Raw genomic sequence first — 11,749 nt, 5'->3', positions numbered from 1 at the left:
TTAAATGTTGGTAGTCAAATGAAGAAGAATGGTCACCGAATATGGAAGAAAAACTCTCCGTCTGCTGTTGATATGCCGTTGACCTTGTCGTTAATTGTCGATCGCTGAACGAAGAAGAAGGAAGAAGAAGCCCTCGTACGTCGTCGATTGAAAGTGAAAGGAGGTGAGGGAGAAAGTGAAAAGACATGGAGAGAAGTTTCATTGGAAATAGGAAAATTTTGAAAAGAAATTAAAATCATTAATCACATTCAAACCGTTTTTTAATATATATGTGTGTGAGTGGAAGGATTTATTTGTAAATAGTCTATTATATTTGTGTAAAATCTAGGATAAATAGGTATTTTTTTGTATAAAAAAAAAGAATTTTGTAGACATATTATATGGGTCTCATTTTAAGGTCCAACTCCTTTATGTTTACTAGAATGGGCTGACAAAGGACCAATGACCCACTTCATAAGCCCAAAAGCAATGGAATCCGTTAAAGCCGAATCCATTAAAAATAGAGGAACTCTCAAGTCAAGTCCAGTGAGCATCTTAATTCTCTCATATATATTAACCTACACATACGTTCATCTCTCCTTAGGCTTCACTCTCATCTGGGGTTCACTTTATTCCGTGGTTCTGCGTTTTTCAGGTGACATTAGGGTTCCAACACTTAAATCTGTAACTCGTCGACATTTGTTTGCAATTCATCTTTGATCTGTGTTTCTCTTACTATCTTCAACTATCTTTCACTTCAGGTGGGATGACTTTACTGTTTGCCTCTTTAATTTTAGTTTCGTGACGCTGCTTATGCATCGGAATATATACTTGAACTCTATTTCGCTGAAGTTCATCTTCTATTTAGTTTGAGCGATTAGTACTGGTTATCTGCATGCTTTCTTCGTATCGTAGAATATAAAATATATTTAGGGTTTAAGGATTTGCAACCAATTGTTTAATAATTTACTTTACTGCGGATATCCAGTTTCCTTATACTGTAAATCAAATTCTCGGTTGATTCTGCTTCTTGCGCACCCACCTAGGTGAGCGTATAGAATATTTTTGTTCAAGTATTGCGTCGTTTTCACGTTGACGAACGACTGCTGTTTATTTGCTTCATGGTTTAACTAAGTGTTATCAATGTTTCTCTCCTCCCTTTGAGTTTAAGGTTATGTGATGAATTCTTGTGGGTTCGTCCCGTTTTCTTTCAGTTATCCATCTTGATCCACTTTTAAAACTCATTTATTCTTCCTGCTGTTGATTTCAACCATTGTTTTTTTTTTTTTTGTTTTTTTTTTCAATTGATTTACGATGGAAATTTACCATAGCGATTTCACACCAGGGTTTTATGGAAAGCTAATTCTAGCTGATTTGCCATGGTTCGGTAATTTAGTATATCATCGTGGAAGTGCAAACGATGTCTGCTCATTTACTTGTTTTCGTGATGAGAATATCCATGTACATGGATTAAGGAAAAAAATAATTGGGAAATAAATGAGTATGGAAAGTAAGTATGTAATGAAGTACTTCAAAGTTCAACCCACTCTTAAACCCTGTTTTGGTTTTTGAACTTTAAATGTCTATTTTATTTTGGTCCTTTAAACTACCGGATACTCTATTGGAACTGTGCATGATAATCTATTTAGTTTGTGGTTGCTGTCAGAAAGGTATGGGCCATATGGCTCATTGAGAATCTGGTCCACCTGGGCTTCCTTTCTTTTTACCTCTCCATTTCTAGCAGCCACCCCTTTCTCTCTTCTTTAGTGTATTCCAATTTTTCATCTTTTATTGTCATTATCTGTTTATCTTTCTCTTCCTCCATTTATTCTGATCCATTTGTCAATTAGAATGGTAGTGACTTGTATTCAACTTTTCAAATCAGGTCTATGATCGTAGTGCAAATTTGAAGCTGAAGGAAGTTAAGGAAGAAAATGACAAAGAAGAAGAGCCCTTTGGTTTTTCTGGACGTTTCAATTGATGGAGACCCCAGGGAAAAAATGGTTTTTGAGGTATTTACCCATTTATACATGCCAAATGCATGGATTAAGTACTTTGAACCATTGGTTGTGTGATACTCATTGCAGCCTTTGTTTTTTTTTTTTTTTTTGGTTTTTAATTTTTTTAGAAACAATTTCATTGTTCGTATAAAATTATAAAAAGGGGTTCCCTTTTTTTCAGTATGGTTATATTTTTACAACATTAGATATTTAATTTTTTTCTTTATTGTGCATGATCTGTTCAGCTGTTCTATGACGTTGCTCCAAAAACGGCTGAGAATTTTCGCGCACTGTGTACAGGTAAATCCTATGCCTAATATCAATTATTTTTTAATGGAAATGCCATATTCCATTCGGCATATCCTTTAAACCATTAATAATGATCAGACTGCAGGATATATAATGTTGGTAGTGTACAGGCCATATCATCTTATTCATATATAATAATTTTACAGAACTATGTTTGTTTAGCAATATCCCTTTCTTTTGAACCTCTGATTTGTTATTTGAGTACTAATGTTGGTGGTGCTATCTTTGCGTAAAATTTAATTAAGTTTTAATTATTATCGTGAACAGCATGCCTTTCTCGGTTATAACTATTTATGTAATTTTTGATATTTTATTTTAATTTCAGGAGAGAAAGGAATTGGCCCCAAAACTGGAAGACCACTACATTATAAGGGATCATTTTTTCATCGGATTATTGGAGGTTCTATGGCACAGGTATGTTGTCTTCATCGGGATGGCCATTTCCCCTAAATGTAACAGATTTTATATTGGCTTGTATGCCGTGTTTTCTAGTTGAATGTGCCTTAGAAGTGGTCTGTCTTTTAGTCAGTTACCCTTGTTTATGCTGTAGGCTACAGGGCTGATGGTCAAGAATCCTTTTCTTGTGATGTAGTTTTAAGGTTGTACTTGTTAAGTTGTCCATCATAATTTTTACTTAGTTCTCATCGATGCCCAAGTAATTTGTAGACATCTTATATTTTTCCTTCAATATGAATTAATGGTTCTTTTCTGTATCTTTCCAGGCTGGAGATTTCGTCAAACGAGATGGTACGTATTTTCTTTGGCCTGTTTATTTTTCTCATTTTATTGTCTGTTGAAGTCATATTTACTGCTCTTTCATTTTACACTTATTCTAATGGCACAGCAGTGAACTTGACTTTGTAATTGGGTAGAGATGCACTTGCAATCTTTGTAATTGGTAATTCTTGTTTTAGTTTTATTTTATTTTTTTTCTAGTTGTGCTTGCTAGGGGAGTAAAATAAATAAGTATTCATGCACAATGGGTGCTTCCTATGTTTGGTTGAAACACCTATTAGTGTTTATTTCCACTCCATCTCTTTGGCTTAGAGATTAAGGATTCAGATTAATGTAGGATAGTTTCATCTCTTCAAAAGGAGAAAAGGGTGATTTGGGAGAATTCTGTTAGGGTCTTTTGCTGGAATTTGTGGCATGAAAGAAACAGAAGAAATTTTGACAATAAGGATCTCCTCTTTTATAGTTTTTTTTAATGCTATAGTTAACATGGTTGTGACTTGGTGTAGAGGATTTCTCTTATTTAACCACTATAGCTTTAATACTGTTCCTCCCATTTGGAAAAGTCTGTGTGTGTATTGATAAAACCTTGATTTGATCTTATTTTTTGAGAAACCTTGTTGAAGATTGTATCAAGTAAATGTGAAGTTCTGGACATCTGATAACTACTTCTTCCGAGGTGGAGTTGCAATCATTTTGGTTTCCTAGAAAAGTTGTTTGAATTTTGCTATTCTATAGTTCTTAGAACATTGGCCCTAAACCCTATAGTTATTTATTATTATTATTATTTTGGATTGATAGCTGCCCTTGATTTGATTTGATTTGATTTTTTTGAGAAACCTTGTTTGAAGATTGTATCAAGTAAATGTGCAGTGCTGGACATCTGATAACTACATCTTCCTTGGTGGAGCTACAAGCAGTGTGGTTTCTTTGAAAAGTTGTTTGAATGTTGTCTTTGCTATTCTATAGAAGTTGTAGAATGTTGACCGGTGGTTGGTACCAACTTGTAGATAGGTTTTTGCATGATGATGAAAGTTAATTCTTCACTGCTCTTAACTTACACAGGTACTGTTGGAGAGAGCATATACGGTGGAAAGTTTCCAGGTGAATTTTGCATTTTCTAAACATTATTTTTATGTTTTTCAGGATGAAGTTTAAATATGATCTCATTTAGTTTGTATTACCGTTGTGTGATTATTAAGTGCATGGTTTGGTAAGAGACAAGAAATCTGTTGTTTGTTGAAATGGGCATTGAGTTTTTCATTATCTCGCCACAATGAATAATCTTCAAATTTTCAGAGTTAGGCAAACATCGTCTTTTTAGCTTAAGTAAAATATACGTTTTTTGTTTTTCAAGTTTTGTTACAATATGAGGAGTATGCAAGTAATTTTTGGTTGCTATGGATTTCTGTTACTGTTTCTTTTCATCCTTTGATTTATTTGATTTATTTATTTTTTATTTTTTTACTTTGCTTGTGTGGTTGCTTTATAATGGAATGGGTCTGCTAATGAAAATCTTGGTGACTGTGTTGATTTCTGTGGAATTGTTTATCTATAAAGTTCATTTAGATTCATTTCATTCTCATGATAAGAATATTTTGTTAACTAAGAAAATGCAGGTCACGGAGCCCCACTTCTTGTTTTCCATGAGGTTCTTCCCCTACATTGATAGGTTTCCTTTTCATCCAAGTATATTACTACTTTATATTCTTTTAAAGACATTTTACTGAAAGAACTTCTACATGTGATACCAATCTTGTTTTGGTACTCTTGTTTCTTAACATGATATGATCTTAATTCATCTGTTGTAATTTTATGGGATAGGTCTGCAGTGTCTGGCGCTATGTTTGTATTGTCACCATTACTGCATGGCTTTCTTCAAGTGTACATCTCATACTTAGTATATAGATTTTCAGATGCATCCTTTTGTTTAGATATTGTTTTCTGCACGACTGATTGTAGTTTCACGAGCTATTGAAAAAGTGTTCATGTGTATACTATTTTGGTAAAATCGAGGGTAACAAATGTTTGAGATTGGTACAGATGAACTTCCTCGGCTAAAACACGATGGACCTGGTCTTCTATCAATGGCAATTGCTGACCGTGACACTTTAGGCTCCCATTTTCTTATCACATTTAAGGCTAATAATCATCTCGACAGGTTTGTTAATGTAGTATTGTGGGAATTTCATCCAATTGTGAATATTTATCTTTGTTCCTCATACATTTATTTTTGATACTATCGTGTATATTCTATGGATTTGACTTGGAAGTTTGGTGTATTGCAAAGTTAGTATATTATTTACGTTGACTTGAGCTCCGGTACTGCTCTTTTAGGAAGCATATAGTATTTGGAAAGCTTGTCCAAGGTTTTGACGTACTGAAAAAAATGGAAAGAGTGGATGTTGAAGATGGCGTTCCAACTGTTACAGTGAAAATTGTCAATTGTGGCGAGTTTAATGAAGGTAGAAATCACCAAACATATTGATAACTTGTTATTTATTTTATTAATGTTAATTGTTTCTTGTGAGGTAATTTGTTGACCCTAAGCCCGTTCTTAAAGTTAGTTGACTGTTTGGTAGGCGTGTATCATTTATTTTTCAATTTTAAATATCATTTTGCATGCAGAAAAAAGAAAGATGAATAAAGTGAAAACAGGAAAGAATGCTTCAGATGATGATAGTCATGAAGAAAAGCGAAGAGGAAAGCAGAAAAAATCAAGGGAAAGGAAGAGGAGGAAGAAAAAATATGATACATCCGACTCAGATAGTTCTTCGGATTCAGAATTAGACTCCGACTCTGAGAGTGTTTCTGACACAGATTTGTCATCATCATCATCATCTTCTGAAAGTTCTTCCAGTGATGACAGGTCTCGAAAGAGAAAGAGGACATCTAAGAGAGGCAAATATAGGCGTGGGAGGAGAAAGGATAAGAGACGTGATCGAAAGAGACGGAGGCATGATAAGAAGTCAAAGAGAAAATCTAAAAGGTTCTTGATATTATGACTTAAAAAATTTATCTATATTATTTATTATTCTGATTCTTCATGAAAAATTGTTTTTCACATAATATTTTCCAACATAAACATTGAAGAATTTGCATAATTGGGGTGGGGCTTTTGAGCTGCATCATAACAGATGCAGCTTTAGTTGGCTATTAATTTAGGGTGAGTAACATGATGTTGCTCGTGAGTAAGGTTGAATATGCCTTTTCCAGCTATGGATCTACCTTGGGTTATGCAACAAACAACTTCGTTGATCCAATGAGATGTAGAAAAGTAAGAGTTTTCTCTAAGTTTGGATACTATCTTCCAGATTGCGAAAACAGACAAAATAGTGTAATTGGAAAAGGAAGGGTCTAATTGATTCCACCAAGCGTCTAGAATAAAAAGAAACCTCCCTCAGAACAACTCAAAGGAGTTTTCCTTACTAAAAAACACTATTTTTCTTCTCAAGCTATAGAGACTAGAAGAAAACCCTACCATAAGTGAGCCTCTTGAAATTGTTGCTCCGCAAATTTATTATTATTATTTTTTGATAGAAAATTGTAAATTTCGTCAAGTAAAAAAAATGGGCGTACAACACTTGAGGCTGGCCTTCAGCTCCCAGAATTACTTAGCTATAGGAAAGAAAAAGAAAAGGGGATATTGAGACCGGATTAGAAATTTAGAGTTGCTCTGTATGTCGAGACTTTCCTTTGAATTGGAAAGAGAAAATTAATTGGTGCTGGTTTGGGACGTCAATCTTGTGATGTCTTTGCTAGTGAACTTAAGAACTTCCAGTTTCCTCTGTAGATTAAGTTTCTTTCAATGCATTCCTATTCAAGATGGGCATTTTCTAATACTTAGTTTTTTTCTCTTCACAAGGGACTTGGACAGTCTTACGGATACCGAAAGTGATAGCAAGAGCAGAAACACCTCTGAGCAAGATGGCCTTGATGGTCAAGGGAAAGATGTAAACCGTAAAGGCTTGTCAGTGAAATCTGGTAATTTTTTTTCCCCTTCCATCATCGATTTTGGTAAATTATGATGATGGATGGTTTTTGATTTCATCTCTAATTTCTCCCAATTATTATTTGATTGCATGCATTATGCTGGCTTTTGTGATGTCCTGCAGCTGAAGATGTACCTCAAGCCTCAGATGCCCGCCACAGAAGGAGAGGAGAGGCAGATATGGTGGAAAATGATGTGGAGAGATCCCCCAAGGAGAATGGTGAGCGAAGGAGCAATGGCATTGCTGCTGTGGATTCTAAATCTGACAGAAGCTCAGAAAGACAACCTGATATTGTAGATGATCACCCTGGAAAATCTAGGTCCACTCTCCATTCTTGTCACACCTCAGTTATTCTTTGTGCTTAAAAATTGTTCCAGATCTGGTATTTTATTAAAAGTTGATGAGCAGGAGTCGAAGCATTAGTCCTAGAAGGACGTTGAGTAAGAGTATGAGTATTAGTCCCAGAAAGAGTCGCAGCAAGAGCCCTAGTGTTAGTCCAAAACGAAGAATGAGCAGGAGTCGAAGTGTTAGTGGAAGCCCGCCTCGAGCACCATTGAGGAGCAGGAGCATCAGTAGAAGTCCTGTTCGGAATGGTAGCAGGAGCATCAGTAGAAGTCCTGTTAGAAATGGTAGCAGAAGCCCAGGTAGAAGTATTAGCAGGAGCCCAGGTAGGGGAAGGAAAGGTAGGAGTATCAGTAGAAGCCCACTACGAAGCGGGCCTCAGAGAGGCATTAGCAGAAGCCCCGTGAGATCCTCCAATCCACAAAGAAGTCCAAGCAGGAGCCCGCCTAGAAGAGCCTCTAGAAAATCAATTAGTAGGAGTCCTGCAAGAGTTTCCAGAAGTATAAGCAGAAGTCCAGTGAGGTCCTCTCGTCAAAGTTTGAGCAGAAGCTCAGGTAGGGCACCTTCTAGGAGGAGTATCAGTCGAAGTCCTCGAGCACCAGTTAGGAGTCGAAGGAACTACTCTAGGAGTCTTACTCCCATCCGAAGGCCAAGGTCACCAGCATCTGATAGAGGGAGAAGTGCATCAAGAAGTGTTTCTCCAGAAGGGTCTCCAAAGCGCATCAGAAGGGGGCGTGGTTTTAGTGAGCGTTATTCATTTGCTCGAAGATACAGAACACCCTCTGCATCTCCTGTCAGGTCATACCGTTACAGTGGAAGAGTTGAACGTGACAGGTGAGTTTTTGATCAGCATTCAGTTTGTTTAATGTCACGCTCCCAGTTTTACATGCTTCTCAGTGAAGTGCGCAGATAACTGATCTTTTGAGTGCTTGCTTGTGTTACTAGATATTCAAATTACAGAAGATATTCTCCAAGGCGCTATAGAAGCCCTCCTAGAGGAAGATCTCCGCTAAGGTTTGTCATCTCTCCTATATTTCACTATTGAAGTTCTGATGTAAATCTATTCATGAACACTGGTGTTTCTTACCCATTTGATTCAAAACCCATCATATTTTCAATTTTGAGGCAATTGCTCATTGACACACGACCAACATAAAGGCTTAAATGTTTTAAACAATTACAAATGCTTATGGTCTTGCCAACAGGTTTTGATTTAATATTGCTCGGTAACTTCTCATTTATACAGATACAGAAACAGAAGCAGGACTCCTTCTGCATCCCGTAGTCCTCGTTACCGTAGTCGTCGTTATAGCCGTAGCAGAAGCCCGATTAGGAGCCGTTCCCCAGTCGAGGGATCCAGGTCTCGTTTGTCTCCTAGAGGAGGAAGGCGGAGATCTCCTTCAAGGAGCAGATCCCCATCAAAATCAAGGTCCCCTGCTGATTCACAATCCCCGAGAAGAACGAGCAGAGACAAGTCCAGATCACCTTCTGGTAGTCCACAGGGGAAGAAGGGTCTGGTTTCTTACGGTGATGGATCTCCAGATTCAGAGAGGTGATCATTGAAACTTGAAAGGAAGGTGTTCCAGCTCTCTCCTCTCCTTCCTTGGAAGGAAAAACAAAAACAAAAACGAAACCTATATCATGATTTCGTGGAGACCCTCCAAAATGGATTCTAGCCTTTGTATTAAATCCGGCTTAGAGTTGTATCAGAGTATGCTTCCTAGGATATGTAGTGAATAATATTATCTTGGATCGTTTTTTATTTTTGGTATTCGGACAGTGTTTGTATGTTTGTAGGTCGTTAGCCAGTTTGGTGAGATATTCGATATCTTATGTTGATGATTAAAATTCGAAGATTCTAGTTGGCACAATATTGTTGCTTACTTCTAATTTTTTTTGTGCTATCCGAAGGGATTAATTTGAGTTCTCAAACTTATATATAGGTGTAGTAATTGTAACCATTTTATAAGTTTGAGGTTCAATTTTTATTGTTCGGGAGTTCAGTTTCTACCGTCCTTGTATGTTTGAGGGTCTAATCTTAACACATTGAGAAGTTTGAGGACTTAATTTTTATAATTAAAAATTAAATTTTTTGAGGTTGCAATCTGGAGGTAATTTTTGCAATGTTTCTTTTTCTCTGTTGAAAAAAAGGTTATTTCAAATTTGACTATGAAATTTTTAATAAATTTGTAATGTTTATGCTTTAGCTAAGGCATGTGTTTGTTTGCTTGCTTGGGTGTTATTTTGTCTGGCTTTGTTTCAATTGCCGGAATAATAGTTCTTGTTAAGTTACAAGTTTATTAGAAGGTGTTACTATGTATGTGTGGAATGACAAAGGATTGAAATTGTGATGCGTTTCTTAAATGGCTTGTAATTTGAGTTTTGTTTGGAAGAAGTCCCAAGTAAATTATTTCTTTTCCTTTTTTTTTGTAAATTTGAGTTTTTAAAATTTTACTTTTTCTTTGGATTCAATATTGAAAAAGTTCATGGTTTTACTTTAGTAGTGCGTCAACTTGAAGATGCCAAAATCATATGAAAACCTTAAAATGTATCCGACAAAAGGCATATGCACTAAATTTATATACATTACCTTTAGTTTAATTTCAATCCAAACCCTTGTATCATTTAAATATCTAAAATGTAATATAAAAATCAAGTAGTGGCGACAGCATCTATATTATATACAAATAAAAGGATTTGAAGGCGATTAACAGATCTGTTTTAGTCCCATCGTGTATTATTCCAAAGATCAAATACCAACTTAGTAATACCACAAAGGATTTTTTTAGTACCAAAGAGTTAACTTTTTTTTTTAAAAAGCAATATCTTTATTTCTTTATGTTTTAAAATATACATTTTTAACCAAAGTAAAAGTAATGCCTCATAACTTTAGTTTTGAAAAATAGCATAACTTATTTTATCAAATAGTCAATTTTCCATTATGAGAAATTTGACTTTTTGACTTGGAGATGACAAATTTCCCCCCAGTTGCACAAAAATGACATACTTTCTATTTGATTCATAAGGTGAAATAAACATATTTTATTTTTCATTTTTCACATAAATAACATATATATTCATTGAACACCCGTCAAATCAGAAAATACAGAAAAATCTTTTCATATCCAATATTTTTCTTGCTTGTTAGCAAGAATATTTTTTGGGTATAGCATGCAAATGATGGGAGTGCTAATGAATAGAACAAGAAAAATTGTATTCGAAATATTTTGGATTGGACTATTGATGTAATGAGAAGCATTAATTCTCACTACAAGATTTTTTCTTTTCTTTTCTTTTTTTTTTTTTTTTCAAAAGGACAGAACAAGACGCCAATTTGGAAAAAAGTTCTCTCTCTTTTGTAAAGAACCTTCATTTTATCTTTTTAAAGTTGGAGCAATTGCTCTCTTTAAAAATTTGATTATAATGTTGACTTATTGGAATGTCCTCACTCCTCACAAGAATATAAAATTATATAATCGTATATAAAAGATTCTCTGAGCTGAAAGAAAATATATAGCTTTTTTATTTTCATTTTTACCCCAAGCAAATTCTTTAAATTAATTTTAGGAATATTTTTCATCCCTAAGTTTTATTGGATATAATTTCGATTCCTTCTTTAGATTTCAAAATATTATACATTTACTTCTTAATTTTTAATTTTATTTTAATTAGCTTATAGACTTTAAAATATTACAATTTTACACTCAAGATTTGAGTTTTATTTCAATTTAATCTTTAGATTTTAAGGTTTATATTTTTAATCTTGATTTTCACAAAATACAAGTCTTATGTCTTTAGTGTTAATGTTTATTAATTAACTTAAAGAAATTTAAAAAAAATTATAATTAACTAAGTTTCGTTATTTTTCATCACTATCAAACTTTTTAATTTCAAATTCACTTGATAATTATTTTTATTTAATTAATAGACATTAACGTTAATGAAAGAAATCAAGCACAATGAAAAATCGAGGTTAAAAGTATAAAGCTTGACACCTAAAGACCAAATTGAAACAAGACTTGAATCTCAAAAGTAAAATTATAACATCTTAAAATCTAATGACTAAATTGAAATTAGATTCAAAACTTAAAAATTAAACGTTTTGAAATTTAAGGGTCAAATAAAAATTAAATACAAAATTTAAGGACCAAATCCTTAATTTTAACATTTAAAGGGCCTTGTGTGTGTGACTATGCTCTGTTTGAAAAGAGGGGAAAAAAAAAAAGGGAAAAAAGGATATGATAATTCAGATAGTTGAAATTGATACAAAAATGTTGCAGAAGAATCTTTTCAAATTCAAGAAATCAAATGAGATCTCAAATTTTATTAGCTGTCTTGCATAGGCTTTCATTCTGTAATTGACCAATTTTTGTTTTTCCTTTTATCATTGGGGTT

General features: G+C 34.3%; 1 protein-coding gene across 6 annotated transcripts; it reads left to right on the top strand.

Moving 5' to 3' along the window:
• Nucleotides 1-497: 497 nt before the first annotated feature.
• Nucleotides 498-9,244, top strand: LOC120076024 (peptidyl-prolyl cis-trans isomerase CYP95). 6 transcript variants are annotated; one of them, XM_039029804.1, is made up of 15 exons: nt 498-634; nt 1,865-1,991; nt 2,225-2,279; nt 2,614-2,702; nt 3,011-3,035; nt 4,086-4,124; nt 4,640-4,709; nt 5,064-5,181; nt 5,358-5,485; nt 5,649-6,009; nt 6,886-7,004; nt 7,136-7,331; nt 7,421-8,188; nt 8,300-8,368; nt 8,601-9,244. In XM_039029804.1, the coding sequence occupies exons 2-15, from the start codon at nt 1,960-1,962 to the stop codon at nt 8,908-8,910; spliced, it is 2,379 nt and encodes a 792-aa protein (XP_038885732.1). In that variant the 5' UTR covers nt 498-634; nt 1,865-1,959; the 3' UTR covers nt 8,911-9,244. The 6 variants fall into 6 exon arrangements, with proteins under 6 accessions (XP_038885732.1, XP_038885730.1, XP_038885733.1 ...); XM_039029802.1 differs by having other exon boundaries at nt 4,631-4,709; XM_039029803.1 differs by having other exon boundaries at nt 630-740; nt 4,631-4,709.
• Nucleotides 9,245-11,749: the final 2,505 nt, after the last annotated feature.

This window comes from Benincasa hispida, chromosome 4 (assembly GCF_009727055.1).
Source record: "Benincasa hispida cultivar B227 chromosome 4, ASM972705v1, whole genome shotgun sequence".
Classification (NCBI taxonomy): domain Eukaryota; kingdom Viridiplantae; phylum Streptophyta; class Magnoliopsida; order Cucurbitales; family Cucurbitaceae; genus Benincasa; species Benincasa hispida.
This window is presented reverse-complemented; position numbering and strand designations above follow the sequence as displayed.

Excerpts from the sequence above, each read along its gene's own strand:
- LOC120076024 (XM_039029802.1), top strand. The coding sequence starts at position 1,960 with ATGGAGACCCCAGGGAAAAAATGGTTTTTGAG. Across the intron at positions 1,992-2,224 it reads GGGAAAAAATGGTTTTTGAG|CTGTTCTATGACGTTGCTCC; the intron begins GTATTTACCCAT and ends TGATCTGTTCAG. Across the intron at positions 5,182-5,357 it reads GCTAATAATCATCTCGACAG|GAAGCATATAGTATTTGGAA; the intron begins GTTTGTTAATGT and ends CTGCTCTTTTAG.